Here is a 27,389-nt window from a genome sequence, read left to right as displayed (position 1 = left end):
TCAAACAGTTCCCTTTTAATAATTGCTGTTCCAAGTCAAAGCCATGTCTGAATAAGCAGCTTGGGTAAAAGTTGGATTCAACAAAGAATCTGTGGAAAAACAGCCCATGAAGAAAAAACGGTATAAAGTGCATTCAGTTATAACGCTGTTTCACATACTCCTATCATAAAGTATGTGTTTAAATGATTTAGCGTGTTTAGCTTCAACTATGACACAGTGGTGATTTGAAACGCAAACAAAGGCTAACCAAGGATAGATGATTAACCACAGGAATGCCAGAAGCAGCAGGTTAGCAGATAAAGACAGAGATGTATGTGTTCTCAGAAATAAATCTATTGGCGCCAGACTCACGCTGTATTTCATTTTGATGAACAACATTGTTCGCATCAAACAGGGGTACAACTCAATCTGACAAGATGGTTTGTGGAGGGCTGACAACGCCAATACGTCAGGTTGTAGCACAAGTCCGATCACGGCCAAGAACATCATCTGGACATAAAGATTGACAGAGTCGTGATTCTGTTCTCCGGCCTCTGTCGGATCGCACTAAACACTGTAGAGCCTCTATTCTCAGGCACTCATCTGCTGATGCACGTGTGTGTGCGAGTCCGCTCGCTCTTATCTGGAAGCACTCAGCGAAAGATCCCTCTCATCTCCTCCAAGCAAGCCGCCGCTCGTATTTTCTCCTCGGGTATGCCCGTCTGTCCGTTTGATTAAAGCGTTGAGGACAGACGGGGCTAAGCTTTGAACACTCACACAGACACATGGAGATAAACTTGACGGACATGCACACCGCCGGGCGGTCAGATCGGTGTGAAAAGGGAGGGAAGCTCTGGCCAGAGAGGAGAGGAATGATATAGTGTATGCTATTTAATACGCAGTGTGAGTTTGATTGAAAACAGCAATAAAGAACCGGGGAGAGACAGGTGAGGGGTTGCACAGTGTGTGTGTGTGTGTGTGTGTGTGTGTGTGTGTGTGTGTGTGTTTCATCGGTGTGTCAGAGTTTCAAAGTGTGTGTGCATGTGTGACCATATATCATCAAGCCTGAACACACATATACACATGAACACACAGCTGTTGCAGTCTTATTTCCCCTCCCGACACCTCCAGCTCTTCAGGGGGTCCAAAGCCAAAGACCTCTCCTCCTTTTCCTCCTCCTTTTCCTCTCCTCCTCCTCCTCCTCCTCCTCCTCCTCCTCTTCCTCCAACTGTAGTGACCACACTAGTGGGATTAGCTCTCTCTCATTCTCTCTTCGAGCCGTCATAGAGCAACACAAAAAAAAGTGGCAGCAGGCACACAAAAGACTCCTTTCACCCCAGCAGTGAGGAGTGGAAGTGGGTAGGGACTGTGGGTGAGGAGGTCTGGGTGAGTGCGCCGGGGTTGTCAGAAGGATAACATCCCGGAGAACAGGTGGGATTACACGCAGACACACTGACGGAACCGGGACCAGGGATTGAGCCAATCCAACAGGCATGAGGACAGGTGGGAAGGAAGCTCAATGATACTGGAACCAGAGGCTGAAGCCTTTGTGTCACACAAATTCCGAACACATGTAGCAAAAACGTTTTTCATTCAGTCTCTTTTTTTTTTTCATAAGGTTTAGTTGCAGGGCTTGATCAGTTCTCACTTTGTAAAATCTTAGAGCAAAAATTATTATTATTAGTTTATGGACAGCACTATCATTGAATGAGTTCAACCATATCAAGTGCGGCATATTAGTGGAATTGTCTTATTATTACAAGCCCATTGTAGGAGTGGACTCTGCCTTAGGCCATGTTCAGACTACCTATTCAAATGAATTGGTTATCCTAACCCTAAACCCTTCCTTTGAATGGGGGACAGCTGCGCCGGCTTAGGGGGGGTGCCAACGCAGAGGGCTCTGGAAAAACAATGCAAGATCATCTGCAAGAACTGAACTTGGCTTACCTTTTGCCACAACTAAATGCTACATTATCCTGCAAGGCCAATAAAATACATTAGCCACGTAGCGAAAGCACAATATGAGCAGCAGCTACAGCATGTTGGTGTCAACATTTGATCCATCAAGCTAAAACTAAGGTGGGACGATATGGAGAAAATCCAATATCATGATATTTTTTACCAAATACCTAGTTACTTTTTCAAAATATTTATGCAATGAGATGTTTGATAGTTAACCACCAGTAATGTGGATATACTGACTAAGTGTAAAAGGCAAATAATAGAACAGCTTGAACAGTCTGGTTCAGTTCAGAAACGTACATCACTTTACTGCATTGCAGCCTAACCAGGAACACTTAAGATTAAGATATAATGACATCCATAATCTAAGATGATATCTAGTTTTATAGCAAGGCATCAATATAATATTGATATGATGCCATGTTCGAGCCAAAAGTACTGCTGTTATCAGGTCAGATAAAAATAGTCTGGAGATCTAAAAAGACGTCTTGGGATGCAGTTAAAGGATAAGTGAAGGCACAAGCCGTGACGCTGCCAGCATAGAAAGCTATACAGTGTACAATTAAGGTTTATCTAGATGTTCCATCAGACAATACATGGTTGAAACACATGTGGTATAGGCACAGCATCAACCCACTGCAATAACGTGAAACCTTTGGCTTGGCACACGAGGGAGTTCAGAAGCCTGCGCCGCCGTATCCACTTCTCCTCCACCTCCACCTTCAAGCAGAATGGACTTTCACAAGCCCTCCACAAGTGCCCTTAGTGGCTGTGCTTAAGCGGAGCACTCGGGGGCATCGAGTGCCAGGCCAAGAACCGACCCGGCTAGAATATCTATGTCCCATTTAGGATCTCTGGGAGAGAGCGGTGAAGAGAATGGAAGTCCTGTTCCTGCCCAGACAATGCTAAACGAGCCCGGATGAGGAGGCCAGACAATGCAAAAGGAGCCCAAATGAACGCCCGGCTTGTGTTGTTGCCTGAGGGTTGCCTGGTATCACGGCACCTGTTAGCTCATCGCCTTGCTAGTCTATTGCCAAAGAAGGTAATTAATCACGGGGATACGACGGAGACCCTTGATCGGCGAAGTGCAGATGCGGACATGACACTGAAAGCAGAGACGGAGGGAGAAAAGGCATCAGGCTTGTTGTTGTGACAAGGTTTCTGTGGATAGAATCAGCAGCTGGTAGCGAACAGCACATTCTGCTGTTAACAAGCTCGGGAAGACGCCCTCGGGACAGAGAAAAGTAGGAATGGGAGGCGAGCGAGCGGGGGGCATTGTGGGGAAACTGCATTAAACTTAAGCTGTGTAAATCATTTAAAAATGTCTTTGTCCACTAAATAATCAGACGAGCGTCATGCGATGCTCGCTCGGCTCACACAAACTCAATTATGACATTTCAGAGCACAACATCAGTAACCAGGCCGAACAGCGCACGATCAAGCACCATTATCTCTCTAAATGCGCAGGCACTATCAAATCACTCTCGTTGCAGCGCTGCATTCAGGATTGATTTCAAAACCCGGTTAAATCCAGCTGCTCCGCTAAGTCTTTTAGCTGCCGTCCCTCTCCCTCCTGAGTCGCCTAATCGAGTTAAAGCCCTCCACTTCTTCTTATTAGGTTACGGCTCCCAGGTGTCATCTGGCTCTGTTTTCACAGAATGATGAGGAGAGAGAACATCTCACCTTCAGGCAAAGATGTGGGTCAGTTTGTACCCCACACAGTCTGAAGGCAAATTAAAAGGGACAGAAAAACGATCCTGGAACTGCTTCTCTGTCTCTTGTCTGACAACTGAAGGACGGTTTATTTTACGTCTCTTTTAATCGATCATTCTGTAACTCTCTAGGATGTAGTGCTACAAGCGTCGTCTTCTTTTCATCAAGACCTCTGACAGATATCACAGTTTGATTTGAGTGCTATCTGCAATTTAATATCTGGAGGTAGATGTTTTTTTTTAAAGGTGGATGTCATATTGTGAATCATGTCTCTTAAGTAGGAAAGAAAGACACGTAAAAGGGCGGAAGGGGTGAACTCCAGGACAAGTCAGAGCGTGTTCTGTCATTCCCTCCAGTAGGTAGCCATTAGCCCTTGACATCATGCAAAGACAAGAATGAGATCATCATGACCTGTCAGAGGGTTTCCGGTGGTCCATGTATTATCTTTGGGAGTAACCAGTTCATGATTTGTGGAAAGAGACATTGCTGTGCAGTTTGGCCCTTGGCACCAGAAGCTGAGCGCCATATAGTCCCATAATATTAGAGAGAAAGACATCTCTACGGCTGACATCTCCAAAACAAGGCAACTTACAACACAACTATCTATATTGATAAATAGCACTACAGGTAAGAGTAAAGATATGCATTTCTGATTTTGAGGTGAAGATGTCAAATACATTATTCTGCTGATTATGGGAACTGTCAAAGAAGGGATAAGCAATCAATTTAAGCAATCTACTAATTTATTAGTTAGTTGATCAATTTACACAATAACAAAACACAAAAAAATAGAGAGTTGACACCAAAAAACAATGACTAAATGTTTCTACACAGAAAAATGGCATGTCATCATCGACACATCAGCCAGTGATGCGAGGTACCATGATGAATCAGAAAGTGGTGTAATTTACATTTAATTGGTAAAGGCCTCGTTTTTATGCTGCTCCTACCTGTTTGTAATTTTTAATGGCATGTAAGGTTAAAAGGTCAAGTGAGACACATTGAGACACAGTAGGTGCACCAAGTCATGTGGATGGAGAGTCACATGCACACAAACACCTGCATACGCATTGATACCTCAGCGGGATAGCTGGTGTCAACTAATGTATCACCATGGTGAGTCCTCTCAGAGTGTGTGTGTGTGTGTGTGTGTGTGTGTGTGTGTGTGTGTGTGTGTGAGTGTGTGTGTGTGTGGCTGGCTAAATAGCATTAGCACTATTAGATCTTTTTAAAGTCCTTATTCAAGAGATCACAAGAGGGTGAAGAGTCAAATGGACCATTCTCTGTTTCGTAGGAGATAATCACTCAAGTATAACCAGGAATGCACGAGCGCGCACACACACACACACACACACACACACACACACACACACACACACACACACACACACACACACACACACACACACACACACACACACGTCAGCAGTTGGTCAAGCTCTGCTGCTCTGCACACAGTGTTCCCAGACACAAACACATGTGTTTCCATTTCCAACTGCCCATACAAACAAACAAACATGAGTGTGTACACACATAAACAAATGGCAATCGCACCATCACAACATATGGACACACTGCTCCTCCCCTCACTCTCTCCAGCATTAATCCCGTTGAATAGGCTAGCAGTGGACAAATAGTTGGTTTGGTGGGGGCGCACACTGATCAAAAGCCTCGCGGGTCGGCCCGCACCGCTCTCTTAAGAGCTACCCAGCCATGAATGGCCTAATAGGACCAGAGTATCCATTACACCGACACCAGAGCCAGTCTCTCTCTCTCTCTCTCCGTTGTTAGCAGCTCACGTCCCTCGCTTATCCTGGCCCTTGTTCACACATATGTATTCCTTTCATTCACTTTTTATTACAGATACTTTATGGGTGTCGTAAAATATCTCGGTTTTATTGCAAAATCTGTTTACAAAAAGGAACAAATCGACTTAAAATCTGTGTAAATACAGAAAACAATACCGTATGTAACAAAATAAATACATTTTGAACACGAATCTAAACGTTTACAGGTAGTTTCGGTCTTTCTTTCCTCTTCTCTCTCCGCCTCATTCCAGCTCTCTACTTTCCTCCCGGTCTTTCTCTCTGAGGAGGTGTCGGGTTGCAGTTATTGTTGGTGCTGGTTACTGATAAAAAGGGTGCCTAGTTACCAGCCAGCGCACGATTGGCTCTTTTCAACAAAGCAGGGTGAAAAAAAATAGAAAAAAGAAGGGGGGGTGGTGGGGCAGAAGTGGAGGGCGGGGGTGGTGTAGGGAGGTCGCTCTGGGAAACCATGAGGCTTGTGTCAATTTAAATAGAGACTCGGGCAAATCTCCAAGACGCTTGTGTGTGTGTGTTCAAGTGTGTGGATGTGTGCGTGCACGGGGTGGTTTTCAGAGGACAAAGCTTCGGGAGATACTGACCCTTCCGACACCCCTGAATACCCCACCGACACCTGCTGAATGCCCGCTGAATACCCCCATCCTGCCTCCACCCCTGCTGGCACTAAAGTGGCACTCTGCCAAACTCCACCTCCCTACGAGAGCCACGGCCCGCCCGGGTGAAGGGACCACGCTTAACACTGACATCATACAAATTATCTTAAAAACGCATGTTTAAAAAAAATAAAAAAATCGAGAATATAATTTAAAAAAGGAAAACGTACCGTAATTAAGCTACTAAGAGCAAAAAATATGTCACTTGTATTATCCATTATTCTTCTTCCGTATCTGATGACTTAAAGTAGTTCCTTAATTGAAGCATGGGGGTAATTAAGGTATATATATAGTATATATATGCAAGTAAATGCTCTGACATTGCGTTGGTAATATGCCATTGAACCATTGAACCAGCAGACAATTGAAAAAGATGTTAAGCAAGGCAAAGAAAATAACTCAAGTTCAACATGCATGCTCATGTATTCCCTTGGGTTCTCCACTTTTTCACTATTCAAAGAGTAATGATGTTACTATTCTGAGGGAAACCACACACACCCTCCCCTTTTTTTTGTTTAACTACCCCCCCAGCAAGCAGCGGGTCTGCTAGTTACAAGGTTAGCCGCTGGATGAAAAGAATACCTGCCATTTCTCACTTTATGTCTGCTGTCATCCCACAAGGCAGGAAAAAGCACCAAAGAATAGAGTGACTTTTACAAAAGCAAGCTGCTATAATTGCTACTTTCCATTCCTAATTAGCCACGGTAAAACTCCCCGACTACTTGGCCCTCTGTTCTCCTGTCGAGTATTTGAGGCCTGGAGGCTCGCTCTTAAGACCCGCTGTCAACTCCAGGAAGTCTAGGGAAACCCTATAAATTCTTAATGTATTAGCCGGAACTTTTAGGCTGTCAAGAGGGCGAGAAAGCCGACAATTATCCGAAGACGGCACAGAAAATGCCGAGCAGCCAGATTCACGCACCTTGTAAGCTGTCTTCAAAGATGTCTTCATATTCGAGCCTAATGTGGGCCTTCAATTTTTATTTAATAAAATCAAAGTTTTATTAATTCCTTTATTTTTTGTCACCTACATTTTTATCAATTTAGATATATTACCATTAAACAAATACAAATATGAGGTTTGTCAGACAAAAAACTAAAAACTAAGCGAGAAATAATAATACAAATATATACACTTTAATGGTCTTTTACATGTAGATTCGTATACACAGCCCATGCATTTTCCTGAACACACAAATACCGCCCACAAGTACTTGACCTCTACTCTAATTTGTAATAAAAGCCATCAGATTTTTCCATGCAGAAATAATTATTAATTGTATTCACATTCTGCAATTGCCTCTCTATGTTGTCGTTCTTATTGCTAGTGGCTGGGTCTGCCATTCCCGCACTTCAGTTTGCCTTTACATGTAGAAATCCAGCCTAACTGTTTGGTAGTCTTCTACCAAAGCTGACTGAAGAAATACATACAAACTGGACGTGTCCTTCATTAGCGTTCCGTATCTGGGGAAGCTGAGATTGCTCTCCAAATGCTTGGCTAATTGCCCTGACAGCATATCAGCTGTTCAGACGCCGGGGGCCAGCTGCTCCCCCGGCCAAACGCTATCTCAATCAATGAGTTCATTCATGAATCTGTTCGGTCCCTAAATCCAGCAGCCAGTCAGATTCACCGATTCATTCATGCATTCGGTCCATCGGTTAGTCAGCCACCGAACCGAACCAGCAGATTGAAACAGCGTTAATCCAGACGCAGATGGCCGGGCCCGGCCCCCGGCCCACCTGGAGCTGCTGCTGGCGGCCAGCTGCGACCTCTTGATGTTTCGATCCTTCCCTGGCCCCGCGCCGCCACTGACCCAGCCTGGACGGGCCACAACTCAAATACCTCGCTCGCTCTCTCGTTCTCTGTTTGGGTTACCAAAAAGAAAAGTAGAAGAGAAGATTACGGAGGGGAGCTCAGGTGCACTTCACAAAGACTGTGTTTTTATTGTGTCCGGGTTGTACAGGCCCTTACTGGAGTTTTATTGGCCGGGGGCCTTCATCGTGTTAATCCCCGAGGAGCCCAGTGATTCCCTAAAGGTCCGTGTGCTTTTGAGAGAGGGAAATTAACACAGAAACCTAAGTGGAAGAGAGAGTCGGAATCTTTGCTTTCACAACCAGAAAGAAACAGCAACCGACAACCCGACAACCCTTCAACGCATCAGCTATACAAGTGACACTATTTGAGCAGAGCCACGAACATCCCGCTTACGAGAGCGGCCTCTTTGGACGTGGCCACCGTGGGGGTTGCCGAGGTAGAGGCCGAGTGGGGAGAAACACAGGGGTGTAACAAAGCGGTACGGTTGAGCGAAGGGGAATAATTCCTTCTCACCGGGAGATTCTTTGAAGTCCAAAAAAAGAGAGAATGTGAGGGTAAGAGAAGGGGCGATGCCTCCCACCTCTTTCCTCCCCCCACTCCCCTTTCCTTCCTTTCTTCCTTCCTCCTTAAGTCACCTCATTTTACTCCCTTCCTCTGAAGATGCATCTATCTCCCTTACTTCAGCTCTTTATCACAGCCAGGACTTCCATCCCCTCAGCCTCTATCTTCCTCCTCCTGCTCCTGTTTACTTCTGCCCTTCTTTCCCTCTCTCCCCTTTTCTTCTCCCCCAGAGGGTCAGTTAAATGTCAATGCATTGTGCTCGGTGACACGGCGGACAAGAATGGTGTGTGATAATGAGTCAGCTTCGGGAAAAGAAAAGGAGGGAGGCAGTGAGACGGATCAGTTTCTTTCAAATACCAGTTTCTTTATGGAGAGTCTCTCCACCTGCATTTCAGTTTCTAAATTAGCCAATGACGCTTGTTTGAAGTATTTTTCTCTCATTCATTCTCAACAAAAAATACGTCAAAGTGGTCAATAGAGGATACATGGAAAAAAAAAAATATTTTCCCAAGATAATCTTTACTGGTCCTTGCCAATCCGGCCTTGTCCCGACCCAAACCCATTTTCTCCTGCTTAAAAAGTGATTATAGCCCACGCTGATTTGAATGAGTTGCCCATAAGTTCATTACCCTGCATCACACATGGGGCTTTTTGTGTGTGAACCTATCACGATGCAATGCTTAGCTACTCTGCAGGACCGCTAATGAACAATCCCGATTCACCAAACCTTACTGTCTGTCCATCACAATGTGACAGGAGTTTGTCACACACCTTTGTAGCCCGGGTGGTCCCACTGGTCGTCACCGACGCTGACAAACTGACAGCACCCCTCACTGAAAATAAGACAGCAATTACTGTCAGCCCCTAGCAGGCCTAATTATTACTTTCTTACGGATAGCTTCACATTTTATGTTACAAAACGAAATACTTGTGTTTCCCTCAACAATATATTGCTAACACACAACTATCTATTAACTATCTTTCTGTCTGTTCTGTCATTTCATTCACGCCAAAGGCTAAAAAAAACGTTTTAAAGACTACATCTTAAATTTGTATTGTGCAAAATCACAGATCCCTCTCTCGCTCCGTCCCTCCTCTCATACGAGGGGATTTATCACGGCGGGGAAACAGTAAATTATGACTTTAGCTCAACCTGCAGGTACACGCCCCAACATCACACTGCTATTTAGTCGACCCCCGGAGAGACTAATTTTAGTGGGCTCACGAATTACGGTCTCAGCTCTTCACGTCAGTCTCAAATACAGAATATCTATAAAAAAAAAGTTTTGGGAAGTTTTGTGGCTGTGTTTTGACATGTTTAGATGCTATCAATGGGATGGGAACGAGAGAAGGAGCAGGGTTACTGTGTGTGTGTGTGTGTGTGTGTGTGTGTGTGTGTGTGTGTGTGTGTGTGTGTGTGTGTGTGTGTGTGTGTGTGTGTGAATACTGCTGACAGGAGAGGGAGGGTGTTAATATTGAAGTGGGTGCCTCAGATATTTCTACAGGGCAAGTTGTTCCCTTTAATGTGTTTCGTGTGTGTGTTTGAAAGTCAAACCACACTGCATGCATGTGCACAAGCCCTACAGCATACACACACACACACACACACACACACACACACACACACACACACACACACACACACACACACACACACACACACACACTTATAGTGAAGTCAAATTATAAAGGTGTTTCTGGCTTTTGCTTGCAGGTGAACTCATTCCTGTGGTGGAGGCTGGAATGCGGAGGCTTTTAAATAGGAAGAGAAGTGACTTCAAGTAAGACACCAATGCCAAAGTGTGTGTATGTGTGTCAGAGAGCGAGAGAGAGAGAGTGTGTGTTCTCTATTGATCCTGCATCTTGCTCCACCTAACCAGATGTGGTCTAATCCAGGTGGGAGGTCTATAGTTTTCCTGAGAAAAACAGGGAATGATGATGATAAGAGTGTGTCGTTGTATGTGTGTGTGTAGGCGTGTGTGTCCTTAGTTAAGCATGCTAACATATGCTAATAAGCACTAAACACAAAGTCCAGCTGCGGCTGATGGAAATGGAATTAGTTTTACGGACATTTGGTAAGAAACCAAAGTATTGGACAAATAAATAAAAGAGATGATGGCACAAGAGGACGAAAGTCAGCAGAATTCATCCTCTGGGGACCATGAATTCACGCTTCACAATGTGTGAAATAGCCATGGATCCACTCACGCGATGCCAGAGGTATGCCAGCTGCTGTCATCGCTTTCGTAATAATAGGCCATTTCCACTTTATCGGCCCCCACTGACAGAGTGACTGCACAGAGCAGGTATGGATGGGAATACAAGGCGGACTGTTTATACATGTACACATATGTGTGTGTGTAGGAAAGGTGGATCATCCCAGCTGCCAACCAAATTGCCCTGAAGCCAAACCACAACTAACCACAGCTCACCTCTCTCCTTTTACGGATGCTGACTTACAAGACTCACAGGCCTCGACTCATATCAGAGTTTGTCCTCTCGGCCCAAACGATGTACAACTCTGCAGATATCGACATATGTCTTTCGTTAAAATGCAGTGCAACATTTAAACGGATCCTGCCCTCCTTTTTATTGGGAGCAGCAGGCCGCTATTCTCCATCGCCTAAGGAATGTACACATGTATAGGTGTGTGTCTATGGAGTGATGGATGTGTTGGAGAGCAGCAGTATGCCAGGCATGGGGAGCCAGCTGTCGTCCCTGGAGACCCTCAGTGAGTTAAACTGTAAGCAGCCGACTCTGGAGTCGAACCAACTCATTCCTCACCTCACACGCATGGCCGAGCTCGGAGGGGCTTCTCTTGAGCCCCGTGGCATCACCGCTTTACCCCCCCACCCAGGCCACAACCCACATGTGGTATCAGATGTATGGCAGGCGGCTCGAAACAACCAACGACCGAATACCTGAGAACCCAGTCGAATGCATACATGAAGCCCTCGGGATCTATGTCGCATACATACACGACTGAGGGGCCTCCAGAAATGTGGGACTCTTGATCCTGCAAATAACCATCAGGACCAGGAGCTCACAACATGGGACCACAGACTTTACTGAAGGCTTGTAAAGATCAGCAAACATGCGGGGAGTTTTGAAGAATGGGATCAAATAAGCGAATAAGTAGCAAACTGGGGAAATAAATACATGCTCACTTTAGTTTGGATGTGCGTGCAAACTCCAAGAGTTTTGAAAATAGGCGCCTGTTTTTCATTAGGAGTCCACATAGAAAACACAATCATGTTCCTGGGGAAACCTCCAAAAGCTAATTACGGGGCTAAAAATAGAGGTTTCAAACTGGATTTTCAGTGTCACAAACCACTTCTGTCCCTAAGAAATGTGCTGAAAAGTACTCAACGTCCCTGTGATCTCTGTAATAAAAGGTTTCCATTGAACCTCCAAATTGAAATGCCCCGTCCTGTAAGCCCATTGTAACCTGTGTGACTCTTGACACGTTGAGACAATCACCTCACACAAACAAGACAAAGCTGCCGGCTGGGGCGAGAGCTGGCTGTAGAAAGGCCATCAGCATTTGAAGACACTCACAGACACTTTTGACATGTTAAAACTGAGCCTTTGCCTCACCTGTGCCTTTCATGTGAAAGCAGCTTATTGGTAAGAGTACTGTATTCTAATATAGAAGGAGACAAGGAAAAGAACAGGATTGGGAACTGGAAGAAAACATGCAAATGAAGGCCGGACTCTTGACCGTCAGCTCTGTGAACTGCTGATGGTCTGTGGGCTGACCACCTACTTTGGTTTCTCCGCCTGTATCTCTTATTAAGATTAACATGAATTTCCTCATTCACCGGGACACAAGCTGTAAATCATTATTTCAGTCTAACCATCAAGTGTTCGGTTAGAGTTTAAAAACGTAATCCATGAGTGCAGCAATTACATCACACACGGGAATAAATGATGATAACTATGTCAACTATCAAGCCCATTATATTAAACAGAACAGTCAACAATTATAAACGGAAATATTGCATGCTGAATGAATGGGCAAATATTAGCTTTGTGAGCGAAAGATAGCAAACACTGACTCAACACACCGCTCTGGTAAGATCCAATCCACACATTTGTGTAATGGATACCTTTTCAGTGTTAGTTAGACTTTGTTAGGTCAAAATGCTTTATTTCAGCCCCTATTTTAGATTCATTCTTTCTGCCTGAACGATCTTAGAAAAATCAAGCAAATATGAGTGAATATGCGTTAAACAAGACTAATAACTAAACATGTTCTCATGTTAGTGGATTCTCCGGTATTTCATTTAAACGTCAATAATAATACAAATATTTAAAAAAAAATCCTTATTCAAGTCCCAGATAATCCAGTAACTGAGTGACTAAAAACCATGACTTTAAAGGACGCATGAAACCAACCATGTTAACTTGTTCCACGTCTGAAAAAAGCACGTCTGTCGCTGTCCATGTTCCTCAAGAAAGACGAATGTTATCTGTGACAAACAGAAGTTGAGACAGACTGACAGTCCAGATGACCCTGCAGCAAGTGGAGGTTTACTCAGATAAGACAAAGGAGCCCTCAGCTGCTAAAAGCTAAGCCCTCCACTTTGTCTGTGTGACCTGAGGGGGCACAAGGTGAAGTGACCGTAATCAGAGGTCACGACCCCTTGAACCTGCACCGTCTCATCAGGTCATTTTTTTCCGGCCTGACAGAAAGCAGACGTAAAACGGGGGCTTGACTTGTCCTGTCCCTGCGCCTCATGATTGAGTTGGATTTGAACCCACGGTGCTTACTGCCGAGGATATGGGAGACTTTTCCTTCACCGTTACGAGGCTGAGATGTAAATGTGTCTTTTTCCTTGCAGCCAAGAAATTACTGAACCTAACCAGTACATGCAATAACTTCACATTTCTTCCTTAAAGTGGCTTGTCTTGCCTTGCTGCATTGGGTTCTTCTACAAACATGAACGCAGTGCAAAGAGTCTATTAGGAACGGATGGCTACATTATCAACATGGAAATTGATTCCGGTAGCCTATCTGCCGTGAGGAGTGTCTGTGGTCGGGCAGTGAGATTCTCCATTAGTCTCTAAAGCACTAGTACTAGCAGAAGTACCGTTGGCCGACATCCCACTTTGTTGCAGTGCATTAGCATTGAAACGAAGTCAAGTGGAGGTCTCTGATGTCACAGAAGTTCTGTTCGCTAAAGCCATTTTTTAGGTAAGTTTCCTCACATTCACCTCATCTAATACAGACAATAACTCATGCACACAGACCTACAGCTCCTCACTGTAACCCCGGATTTGATTGAATTAAGGCGCTGCTGAAGTGGGCTGCAGCATGTTTGTCATTTTCAAAACATCACATGGGATGATCGGAGACAAAGGGAGGCATTGTGGGTCCTTGTCCTGCTCCAGAACCGAGGTGTCAGGAGTGCTGCTGGACATCATTCAACAGCGATGAAGATGAGGAAGGCCTGCGAGCGCACCTCTTAGATTTGTGTGTTAGCATGCTAAAAGTAGCTGATTAGCACGGAGGACAAACTAACGTGCCAAGGATGCCAAAAATGTAATTAATTGTGCGGGTATTTGGTCATAAATCAAGGTATTGGATGAATCATGGCTCGGTCCAGTTTATCTTTAAACATACAGACTTACTAAGTTAATTAGTATTAGCAAAACTGGCAGGACTGTTTAGATTTATGTTGTGGACCATCTAGAAGCATATGTTTTGTGTGCTCTGCTTTAAGTTATTAGCATGTCTTTAAATCTACTTATAACTACATCATCATGTTATAAAGAAAAATATCATATGTATCAAAAACGGTTTATAGATTATAAATGATAAACATTGAATAAAATCTCCACAAAGCCGATACTTTGATACACGTGTAACTGAAGACATTTCTGGATTTTTTTTGTGTGGGCCGTATAAAAGGTGGAAGGGATCTTTGTGTGAAACTTGGCCTCAACACTCCGGGGGAAGAGGTTGGCCGCTGCAGGAAAAGTCAACGGTTTGTGTGTGTGTGTGTGTGTGTGTGTGTGTGTGTGTGTGTGTGTGTGTGTGATCTGCATCATGTGTGACGGACAGAAGGGCGACAACTGCATGTGCATGTGCAAGAGCGAGTGAAAATGCATGCTAATGTACAGGTTATGGATGTGTGTTTGTGTCTGTATGTGTCACCCATCCAAAATGTAACAGGAGGATGTCTCAGTTCAAAGAAGCGTCTTGACACCCTATCAAAAGGCAGAGCAAACCCAATATACCTCGGAGCTCCCTCTGTCTACATCTAGGTATCCGTCTCTCCCTGTCTGTTAAAAGACGAGGCCTGGAGGTGTTGGATAAATCATACAAAGCTTCAATCCGCTCGCCTTAGTCTGTTCCTTTGAAATGCTTACAGAGGCCTAAGCCGCTCCGCCCGTAGGAGCCAAGTGTGACCTAGGGTGTGGTGTTCGCTTCGCCTGGGATGCTCCATGCGCTCGTATATGTGTGTGATAATGCATAATAAGTTCACACATATTTCCCCTAAAAGCTGCCAGGAGAACGGTGCTGTCAGAGCGGAACAGAAGCTGTCACGAGGTTGTAAGGTGACACCCGTGATGACAGCAGTTGTGACTGACACATTGGGGGGAAAGGGAGGATGGAGAGATTATCCCCGAAATGTCCTCTTTCAGGGTTCAAATCCCCTCATGACGGTAACCACCCAGGCCACTGAAGTGCCCCTGAGCAAGATATTAAATCATTTACCGGGAAGCTCTGTGAGGCTGTACTTAGCTGCTCCGAGCTAAATGCTAACATGCTAATAATGTCACTGCTAAACTTCTGATGTTTAGTAGGCGTGCTCTCCAAGCGCACCTCCTTAGATTTGTGTGTTCGCATGGTAAATGTAGCTAATTAGCACTGAGGACAAGTTGCGAGCCAAGGATGCCAAAAATGTAATTAGTTTTGCAGGTATTTGGTCATGAATCAAAGTATTGGATGAATCATGGCTGTATATATGCTGACAGCAACTGCAGTAATAAATCTACGCAGGATCTATAGACGCATCAACACCACCTGTAATCTATGCACGATTTCAACTTAATCGAAGAGATAACATTTGGGGAAAGTCGAGTGCTGTTTGACAGGTAGTAAGACACAAAGGGGCAACAATTTGAGAGCCAAGCGTGCATCAACAAGTTCCCACACACAAGATAATAACCGTCAGGATTACGCTTGTCACCATCTCCGTCTCTGGCTATCGCTAAAGGAGGAATGACGAAAAACTGACACCTCTGTGAACACAATGTGGCATGAAGTCTCTCTGTGGAGTCCAAAGTAAAAAAGGGCCGGTGTTAAAGCCCCAATCAAGTTTATATGGAAGGCCAATTATGAGATGGTGTCAGCTTTCGGGAAACAAGTTGACAGAAATGTTTTCATCCGAACTCTTGACTCAAAAAAGGTTTCTAGTCTACTTAAACCTATTTTTCACAATCATAAAGTGTAATTTCTTGTATCAAAGAATATGTTTGTCTATATAAGAATTTATCCAGATTGGCACCTTTTTTGTTTAGGTCTTGGATGAAGCAATGGGACATAAACGTTGAACAGATATCTGTTTGTGTCAGCGAACTCAATCCCTTTAAGCCGTTTGACATGTCATCCTAATACCTGCATTGTCAGCGCTATGCCAAGTCTTAATAGCTGTGAGGACCGTACCCAATGCATCACATGTAGGACTAATACACAGAGAGCAAGGGTTGGTCCTTAGTAATGGCTGAGATATGAAGTTACAGTTCCTGGTTTAGGATTAGAGCAGAGGTTGCAGGGTACACACCATACAACAAAGTATTTGAGCTTTTTTTAAATGGTCGTGAGCTGGTAACAGGCAGGAAGTTTCCTTTTTTTTTATTGCTCTTCCTCCTTTGTGTCTTTTTCTTCTCAACTTCTTGACTTCTCTAACATACAGATTAAACAGCAAATAATACATTAGTTAGCAATATTAAAGACTTTTTTTTAATTTAATAACGGATGCATGTTGGGACATGCTTGTATTGGACATATTGCAGAGATTTAGATGAGAAGATTGACACCACTCTTACATTGGTATGCTAGGTAGGAAGGTACAGCTAGCAGAGACTTAGCTTAGCATAAAGACTGGAAACAGGGGAAAACTGCTAGCCTGGCACTTTAACAGAATACACCAACCAGCACTTCTAAAGCTCACTGATTAATGTTTTCCTATCCGTTTTCCTATCCGTATAAGAACTATAGTGTGAAAACAAGTTGTCAAAACCCTTTAACCTTTCAGATCATTTGTGATGAATTTAAGTTTTGCTTTCGAAGTAATGGCACTTTACGTATTTCAGTGCACATAGTACAAGCCTCTCTGGAGAACAGCTGCTGATTGCTTTGTGCCACGGATTAAATGGTGCTCTTAAAGTCTTTGACGTTCCTAATCTGAGTTTTTTAAGAATAGTTCGACAAGACCGCACCGAGTTAACAGGCCTCGGCTCCTCAGGCCGGTTGTCCATCATTGTTGAGGCCCTGGCGATGGACACTTGGCTTCATCTGGCCTTCGGCCTAGACTGAAGAACAGCCTGGACTCCTCAGGCCAACGTCTGGTTTCTAACAGTTGAAAAGTGAATGATGCAGCTAAAGGGAAAACTGTGATTTTAAAGTAACCAGTGAGACATCGAAAACGGATTCTGAAACTAAGTCCATGTGTTGACACAGTCACATGACTTCAGTTCCCACGTGCACCGCATAAGTAGATTCGGTACATCAGTAAACAATCTGACCTCATGGCATGCAACCTACACATGACTGGTATTTAAATGCTAAATTTATCCACGTTGCTGTGACAACAAGTAAATGTCATGTCATTCACATGAGACTGTGTCCATAACTTGGCACCAGAGTGGCTTGGCAGGGCCAAGTGTCAAATCCTAAAGCTTAGACACATAAATAAGGCAACTGGTGCATAAATATGACATCTTTTGTTAATTATACTATGTAAACTCATCTAAATCAGATGAGCCACAACAGGCGCTTAGTGGACGGAGGCTCCAACCGTCCCCTTATCATCTCCTCTTTCTCCTCTTCTTTTGCCTTCTTCTCCTTTGCTGTCACACCTGTCATTCACTCTGGCTAGATAGCGCTGTATACACCCTCAGCCCCGACCCCACCACCACCACTTAGCATTCCTGCAGCTGGTCACCATGCATCGTGACGCATGTAATGTCACACTCGTGAGCCGCCGGCGAGCCGCGATGCTCTCTCCCTGCCTCCTCGGCGAGCGGGACAAAGGGGAGTACTGTGTCGTCTGAGTGAGAGAGAATGAAAAGGAAAGGGACTGAGAGAGGTGTGTCGAGTTACAATCAAGTACGACCCCTCCACCACCCAAAACCTGTTGGAGTTTGAGTGGGGAAATCACTGTCCTGCAGCATGTAAACGAGAGATAACCCTGCCTCTGTGTGTGTGTGTGTGTGTGTGTGTGTGTGTGTGTGTGTGTGTGTGTGTGTGTGTGTGTGTGAGAGAGAGAGACAGAGGGGGGCAGGATTGTCTGTGGCATCTGTGTGGCAAACCAGATGAAGGCCTTTATCACTAAATAGCACACACACACACACACACACACACACACACACACACACACACACACACACACACACACACACACACACACACATATATACACAAAAACTAATTTATACGCTCACATTTCGCGCAAAAAATAAAAGAAATCTCACGTATAATCACACATCACAAGGGAAAAAGAATACCACCACTTCTACCTTGCTAAACCCAAACACACAAAGCATGGGTGTTTGCAAACAAACAACCCCCGCAGCACGCACACTTGCATGCTGGGAAGACACCTCGCTTTCTAGCCAGAGTGACGGGAACAGGCGCAGCGCTCAGAGAGATTTCCTGCTGGAAGCCAAACACCGATCTTGATAAAAGCAGCACGTGGATTAAGAGTGTGGGAGGAAAGATGGCTCCAGTAGCCTCAGGTAGACAGATTTGGGAGATTCAGACAATGCCAAACAAACAGTGATAAGTGTGTTAAAAACCTGTCAATAAAACAATGAAACCTAACTTCTACTAGCATCTTTCCAGTCAAACAAAATCATTTCCCCCTGCCCTCAACCTATCACACAATCACCTACTCCTTCTCACAGGCAGTGACGGCATCGGCAGACAGCCTCAGATCCTGAAACGTCCCTCCTCTCTCTAGCCTGTAATTGAGCGTTCAGACATCAGTGGAGTCAAACAGTGACCGGTCCTGATCCCCCTGGTATTTACACTTCAAACTCCAGTCTCCAGCCCCGGAGGCACACATGCACACACAGACCCAAACATTAAAGCCCACGGTGGATGCACGAGATTAAGCGTGAATGTGATTCCTTTTTTCGCTCGTTGAACACACAAACAGAGACATGGAGACGAGAGCACAGGTATCACACCTGCACAGGTTCTCCGCTCCGTCTTCTGGCGTGCAAGCAAGCAAAAAAATTAAAATAAATATATATATACGGGCAGAGAGGCATGCAGACAGGTGGACGGACAGAGAAAGAGAGAAGGACAGTAATCTAATAAATTTCTGTAACCACTAGGGACGCGAACACTCTCCAGGCACATGGTAAAGCAAAGGGTGCACTCTTTGGAAAAGTGAAAAGACACGGGGGAAGACAGTGACCCAGAGGAAAAGAGCAGTGAGATAGGAGCAGCAGGGAGGACACAGAGGGGAATGTGGAGAGGGGCGCAGTTTAAAGCCAGGGTTGTGCGATATCTTAGGAATGAATGGGATCTCCCAATATCAGTTACCGAGAGGGCCAAGCCTGGGAATGGCAGCATATCTCACACACATACTGCAGGAAAACATATGAGCTGCTGCAGACAGGACTGAAGCACTCAGGCTCCATCAACGCTGACTGCAGCTGTTTGAAACAACTCCGCCGCACACACACACACATGTGCTTGTAATTGTGGTTATTCCACTTTACCTCTGTTGATTTTGACCAATGATACTGGCATCTCAGAGCCACATATACAAGATCTTCTTTCCACACATGCCTTCTTTACATGCCCCCTCTCTCTCTCTCTCTCTCTCTCTCTCTGCCCCATCCGTCAGGTTGGGAGGTCATAAGTCATGTGTAGAAGAGATCAGGGTCACTTCTCTCCGCTGAGCGTGTGTGTCAAACCCCATGTCCTGCTTTGATCTCACAGGAGAGAGGTCACGCGTGTCATCGCCGCCACGCCCCAGCTCAAGGGAGGAGCCGCTTCTTCTCGCTTGTTGGAACATCGAACATATAACTGTTACCTGGGGGGGAAAGACGTTAAAAACCGGAACAGGAGGATGTTTGTCCCCTGACTCACAGCGGGAGTCATTTGTCTTTCCCAATGTGCATTCTTGTTTGTGGCCAAATGATGATTTGAAACCATAAGAATGCCAAAGACAAGGGATGGACGCAGAACAGAGGAAGAAAACGTGCAGGATCAGGTGATGATGATGATGATGATGATGTGGCAAGAGAGAATGAATGAAAAGCCACAAAATTCATACAGAGGGCAACGCATCACGCCCAATACTCCATGGTGTATTGCGCAAGAGCGACTGCGCCTCCCAACGAAGAGACAGCTACACTTGTCTTTCCTTATAAGTAAAGTGGTTTTCACAGGAATGCTTTTAAGTGGAAGGTCAATGGCTGCACGCATAAAATAGGCACAAAGCTAAAGCTCTTGTGTCACAGTAGGAATCTAATTATGTTTATTGAAAGAGGAGGAAGGAGGAAGCAGAGAAATTGTGTGTTGGAGGGGGTGGGCGGCCGAGAACAGAAATGTAAAAAAGCTGAGCTATGCAACTCCTCGAACGGGATTAAGAGCCAAACCAAAGGCATGGAAGCTCAGTGAAGAAATCCCCATGGGGGAAAGAGGGGGGGGGGGAGTGTGTGCGTGCGTGTGCGTGTGTGTGTGTGTGCGCGCGCGTGCGTGCGTGTAGCGGCATGCACCATGCTCACCGAGGTTCAGGAAAAAGATCAGAGCCGAGGTGGAAAAAGACGCTGCAGCATCAATCACGTCTAATCGTTTAGGTGGAATCCGCTCCGTTGTATCACCGAATTATATAACACGACTCCACCTATAGCCAGTTGGTGCAAGCTTTAACTTTGGCGTTGTGAACCCCACCTATCAGGTAGAAAGTTTCCCGGAGAGAAAGTAAAAGCAAATTCCAGTGCACTTGAGGCGATGCTTATTGAGATATCAGGAAGCAGCAAGCGTCGGTTGGAGCTGATAAAAGAATGTGGCGGTTACATGGGCGAATAAGCAAAATCACTAATTATCTCGACAGCTGACAGCGGCGGCATATGAAGAACACAAGCCAGCCAAGTGCTGGTGACTCTTGGCATTAGATAATGGGTCTGAGTGTCAGTTCTGGAAATCAACCAGCCGGCCTGGGAGTCTAATTGTGTTGCAACCACAATAACAAATTGGTGAAATGGTGATTCAAGGGTTTCCTGTGTAGCACTGCGGGCTAATTTTGATTAGTAAGAAATCCCAGACCTGTCACTGACTGGAGAGGGATCAGTGATGCAGTGAGAGTTTTAAATACAGAAGAGAAAGCACGGATAAAGGAGCACTACGCTGAAATACGGTACGACTCCGTTATTTGTGGCGGTTTGATATTGACAGATAGAAAACAGAGAGAAAGGTTTTAAGTTGAGATAAGAGCTCTTAGAATGAGAACACATAGCCCTTAGCTATTGAGCCACACACACACACACACACACACACTGCAAGCCACAACACTGTGTGTGTGTGTGTGTGTGTGTGTGTATCTCGGGCGAGTTATCAGGGAGTGCTTGTGTTTCGGCAACATTCTCAGGCCTTCTGTTCGCGACAATAAAAGCACCTGTGCACTTCTTGGACAGGTTCAGGGAAGCGCCTTGATTAAGAAGATGTGAGGAGAATGATGTCCTGTGAATGATGCCAAGATGTTCACTGTGATACAACAACAGATCAACACCAAGCAAATGGTCAGGAATAATAATCTGGGTTGAGTACAAAGACAAGACTCATGGACGGAGGATGTCAACGCAGATATAATGAGCTGATCATTCTGATGCACTCAGGAATAAAACATAGCCAGACTTTACTGTATCGTCAGAGTACTATTTTGAACCGGTTCCACTGGGACCCCGACATGGGCTACAACCACGCAATAAAACTAAATATGCCAAAAGAGAATATGGGAGACCATTTGAGCCAGAGGCACAATTTGAGACTTGTCTCTCTTGTTAAAGAGCTATTAGCTCACCAACCCCCCAGGCCTTCCTCTCCCAAGAGCCTGGGGTGAAAAGGTCAAGGCAGCAGCAGTAATGGTTGCCTAACACTTGACATCAGAGTGAGCCACCCAAAAAAAAAAAAGGGGGAGGCTTGGACTATGTGCGTTTGTTTAATTGTGCACGAACACATGCTTACTTATGTTTGTGGTCCAATCCCCTTTGGGACCATTATGAGGTCACTGTTGTCTGGGAGCTGTCAGCTGTTTTCGACAAACATGAATGCAGTGGCAGTGAATGAGGACTGCAGGGCCGGTGACTATTGGGGTCAGTCGCTGCCTCCTCGGATGCTCCACAGGTCGTCTATAACAGCCGTAAAGCACTTAGAAAAGGACAGTCGTCCTTTTGTCCTTTTGTAAAGACAGGGCACAAGGCCTTTTAGAAAAACACTGTGGGAGAAAAAGCCTTCCACTGCCCGATGAACCATGGGGTATAACAATGCAGGTTTAAGTCCAGCTCAAGAATGCTATACTGCTGTCAGAGGGGGAAAAGGCCCCTGAATTAAATGATCAAAGAAAAATATGAAAGTTGACCCAAAAAAACGCTCGCAAAAAGTTCTGATTTATTTCTAGCTGTCAAAATGATCAAGAGCGTACAGTTAAAATAACCACAAACTTGATTAGATTATATACTGTGAACATGGTCTTGCCCCAGTGCACCCTGGTCCATATAAGCTCCCTACAGTACGTGCACTATGCTGGCATTCCTTAACTTAAAGAGATGATGGAATGACACAGAGAGAGGGTGAGCTGAGGAGATCTCACTGTGTTGGGCCGATTGCCCATTTCCGGGGGTTAATGTGCTTTAAGAGATCAATAGACACAGAGAGAGAGATGGAGAATGAGAAAAGAACAAGAAAAGAAGGTTGAGCAACCAGTTGGCAACAGGTGACTGGGTAGTTATCCTGCCTGTTGAACTACCTGATTAATGTCACTGCGGTTTCTTGCAAAGTGTGTGTGTGTGTGTGTGTGTGTGTGTGTGTGTGTGTGTGTGTGTGTGTGTGTGTGTGTGTGAGTGTGTGTGTGTGTGTGTGCTTGACTGTAGCAGTTACCCTGCACGTTTAAGTGTGAATGTTCAGTGTTTGCATTTGTCTAATCTTTAACTTGAAAGAACAAAGTCTACTTCTGTAGTGGGGGAGTAAAAAGCAATTTACGGCATTTTGTTTCTGCATGGCCTTGTAATACGAACACACGACCAAGTTATCCGAAAGCAAAACTCTGCATCGAAAACCTCCCCTTTGTTCAAAATCGCCGTTTTTGCGAGATACCATGCACATCATCGTAAATTATTCTGGTGAAATCCTGGGAGACATCTTGCCACAAGATGTACATCAATCCCCCTGCAGCGCACCTACCCCCGGCCTTCAGCCACTTCAAAGAGTGCAGCCTGTATGTTCTGAGGGAGGGAAACCGTGTGTGTGTGTGTGTGTGTGTGTGTGTGTGTGTGTGTGTGTGTCACGCACTATATGCATGCGTGTCCTCAGACACCCACATATCTGCAACAACAAAGCAGCTCAGTTATCAGGGTGCCCTGCTAATAACACCTTTTTATGAACTCAACCACCCACTTGCACACAGTACATTTATCACCCAAATGGCACAAAAGCAGCACAACCGGATCCCGCACAGAGCCTGCAGCAAACACTCACTGAACATACAAGTCACCGCCGCAGCCGAAACCTGCCCTGGGTCTCTGTTCAACAGCAGCTTCTATATTGACTCTGCAGAGTGACGATCCATCACACGTGGTGAGCCAAATGTCCGTCTTTAATACATTTTATCACCTTGTTGCACAAGTAACTGACATGGAAAGAGATTGTTTTTTCGCACAGAAAAAAAAGGTTCTTTCTTACCTGAGACGGATATGGTCATGGGTGCTTCCAGGGTCCTGTCGTTGTCCAGGTCCCTGCTCAGCCTCAGATCCCCAGTGTCCTCGTTCAACAGCAGCAGATTGAGCTCATTACCCGACTCAAACTTGTACCGTAGCTTATCCGACACATCCGGGTCATGAGCTGGTACCTTTCCTATTATTCCTGACGGGAAGCTGTTGGACTTGTTGGTGATGTAGTTGTTGAAGATAATCTCAAAGTCCTGCATCACTGGCATATTGTCATTCATGTCGAGGAGGCGGACGTGCACAGTGGCCCGACTCACCAGTGGAGCCGAGGTGGCCTGGACCACGATGACATACTCGGTTTTGGCCTCGTAATCCAGGTCTATGAGCGCAGTGAGGTCACCGTTAAAAATGTCCAGCTGGAAAACTTCTGGATTATTCCCTTCTACAATCTGGTACATGATCTGAGCATTGGTGCCCTCGTCAGGGTCGGAGGCAGTGATCCGGGCCACGACGGACCCCACCGGGCTGTTCTCCTCCACGTCAATGAACAGCACGTCCTTCTCAAACACTGGAGCGTTGTCATTTATGTCTTGGACGATCACGTGGATGGGGACGACCGCTTTCAGCGGAGGAACCCCCTTGTCCACAGCGTAGGCCTTCAGGTTGTAAACGGGAACATTCTCCCGGTCCAGTTTGCGGGCAGTTCTGATGGTACCGGAGTAAGGCTCGATATAGAAATCCCCCTCTCCGTCATCGCCACCCTGAAAGGTATAGCTCACCCTGCCGTTCGAGCCAGAGTCTCTATCTGAAGCAGAGATCTGGAGGACGCTGGTGTAGACGGGTGCGTCTTCTAATACGGACCCCTGGTACCTGTCCCTAAGAAACTGGGGGGTATTATCATTGGCGTCGAGGATGATAATCTCCACGTAGGTGGTATCAGATTTCTGAGGGATGCCGTTGTCTCTGGCAATGATGGCCAGCGTGTAGGAGGCCTGGTCCTCATAATCGATCTCCATTTGTGTCGTGATGCCGCCTGTATCCGGGTCAATTTTAAACTGGGGAACGTTGTCCTCCATCACGTACGTGATGCGAGCGTTTTCCCCCGTGTCCTCGTCCGTCGCACTGATTATCACCACAGTGGAGCCCACTGGTTTCTCCTCGTCGAGCATCACCTGGTAGTTGGCACTTTGGAAGACGGGCCGGTGTGTGTTGGCGTCCGTCACGTTGATGAACACCTGTGCAGTGTCGTAGCGTGTCCCGTCACTGGCGGTGACCGTCAGGACGTACTGCCGTTCCTGCTTGTAGTCCAAGGGGAGGGCCAAGGTGATGAGGCCGCCGCCGCTCTGGCTCGTGATGGCAAAGCGGTTCCTGGTGTTGCCGCTGGAGATCTGATAGGTCACCACGCTGTTGATGTCCCGGTCCACGGCGGTCATCGTCAGGACGCTGGTACCCACGACGGCGTCCTCATTGATCTTCAGCGAGTAGACTTTCTCTGTAAAAGTGGGAACGTTGTCGTTCACGTCGAGCACCGTGATGCTGACGCTGGCTGAGGACGACATCACGGGTATCCCGTGATCTCTCGCCTCCACGCCAAAGGTGTAGAAGTCCGTGGTCTCCCTGTCCAGCTCTTCGCTCACTGTGATCCAGCCCGTGCTGTTGTTGATCGTGAACGGAAAACCAGGCGCGGTGTCAGTTAACCGGTACTCCAAAAGGGCATTTTCTCCAGAGTCGCCATCAATCGCTTGAATGTGGATCACAGAGTAACCAATGGCCACATTTTCCAACACTGTCGCCTGAAAAGGCGTGCTGACAAACATGGGGGCATTGTCGTTCACGTCCACCACTTGCACCACCACCATCCCCGTGCCATTTATCAGGGGAGGCCGGCCACCGTCCTGGGCCTTAATCCGCAAATTATACTCTCGAATGATCTCGTAGTCCAGAGGGTTGATGATATCAATCACGCCGGTGGGGGAGTGAATGTAGAACTGTCCTTTCACGTTGCCACTGATGATGCTGTAATGAACTATGCCGTTGTTCTTCGCGTCTTTGTCTTTAGCTTCCACCTGGATGACTTTGGTGTTGACGGCCACATTCTCTGGGATCTGTACGACGTACCTCTTTTCAGTGAACTGTGGGTAGTTGTCGTTCTCATCCTCCACTGTGATCTTGACGGTGGCGGTGGCGCTGCGGGGGCCCGGGTCTTTGCCCTGGTCGTTGGCCTCAACAATGAGCTGGTACTTGGCCCGGGTCTCCCTGTCGGGCCGCTCTCTGATCCTCACCAGGCCGTTCCGGGGGTCGATTTCAAACACAGAGTTGACTCCGTCCCCGTTGGCAATTTTATAAATCATGTTGGCGTTGGAGGGAGCGTCCCCATCCGTGGCTCGGATCGTCATCACTTCAAACCCTGTTTCGACGTTCTCCCGGATGCTGACCCGGTACTCAGTTTGCTCAAACACCGGGCTGTGGTCGTTAGTGTCACTCACAGTGACTGTGAGGTAAGAAGTGGCCGATCTGACAGGGGAGCCGTTGTCAAGTACAGTGACTTTGAAAACGTGGGTGTCTTTGACTTCTCTGTCCAGCGACTGGACGGTTGTGATGCTCCCTGTCTGAGAGTCTATGTCAAAAAAGTCATTGGACCTGCTGTCAAACAAGGCTTCCATGCTGTACTCCAGCCTCCCCGCCTCTCCATCATCCGGGTCAGTGGCTTTCAGGGTGATGACCCGCGTACCGGCCGGCTCATTCTCTGGCACAGACACCTGGTAGTTGGGGAGCTGGAACTGGGGAGACGCGTTCGCCTGTCGCTTCCCTCTGCGCATCAATTTGCCAGACTTTCTCCACAGGCTCTCTGGAACGGACCCACGTTGTTTAGGCTCGTTCACAAGCGTCAGGCTCAGCTGCACGGAGAGCCTGCCGCGCGCGGAGCTGCGCAGCGCGCACTGCAGGCTCACCTCGGGCTCCAGACACAAGTCTCCGGCGAGGAACAAACACCCACGTCTGAACACCGCGCTCACGTCTTTTGCGACGCACGCGCTGTCCGAGAAGACAATGCCGCGCGCGAAGGTGGGCAAAAGTTCTGTGACATTCAGAAGCAGTTTACCTGCCGCTAAGCAGGAAGTCGCCTCCAGCTTTGTAAGGTGTTTAATGTGAATGTCGGGCTTACGTGACGACTTCTTTCTCTTGTATTTAATAAAGCAGTCCTGGCCGTGGACAAACACATTGAAGTGTGTCAGAATAACGTCCCCGGACGTCAGGGAGCCTGTCCTGAAGTGAACGGGCGCTGGGTTCCTCGCCGTGCGCGCGCACTGGACTCTGCGGGACAGACGGATGAGCCCGTCGTGTCTCCCAACTTGGAAAAAGCTCTGGGTGAATTTGGGGGACAAAGTCCTGTCAAGTTTAAAAGCCCATCCAGGGCCGAGCGACAGGTTCGCCAAAAGGGTCCCGGGCTGTAAGGTGTCCGAGAGGTGTATCTCCAAACATCCCACGAGCGGCACGCTGAACAGGACACAGACCCACATCCAACACATCGGGAGCTCCATGCTTGTGAACCTGCCAAAATCCCATTCAACTTCACCGAAACTCCTCCACAAAGGCACTAGCTCTCCCTCTCCCAGCAGCGCGTTTTACTTTTAGCCCTCATGGTGGAGTTTCAACGTGGAAAAAGACGCTCGGTATCCATAGTGTCGGCGTATCCACGGCGCGCAGCAGCTGCGTTAACCCACTGAGTTTAAAATGAGTACAAAATGGCTCCGT

General features: G+C 46.4%; 1 protein-coding gene across 1 annotated transcript in view; it reads right to left on the bottom strand.

The window, feature by feature from the left end:
- The window catches only part of celsr1a (cadherin EGF LAG seven-pass G-type receptor 1a), an 82,929-nt gene extending 55,742 nt beyond the window's left edge, over positions 1-27,187 (bottom strand). The window contains exon 1 of the mRNA XM_079236217.1: positions 23,653-27,187. Coding sequence (XP_079092343.1) covers positions 23,653-27,175 — 3,523 coding nt within the window. The 5' untranslated portion in view covers positions 27,176-27,187. The remainder of the gene's footprint in view (positions 1-23,652) is intronic.
- Between the last annotated feature and the right edge of the window lie 202 nt (positions 27,188-27,389).

This window comes from Taurulus bubalis (assembly GCF_910589615.1).
Source record: "Taurulus bubalis genome assembly, chromosome: 20".
NCBI lineage: Eukaryota > Metazoa > Chordata > Actinopteri > Perciformes > Cottidae > Taurulus > Taurulus bubalis.
The sequence above is the reverse complement of the archived record's forward strand: the minus strand, read 5'-3'. Positions and strand labels throughout refer to the sequence as shown.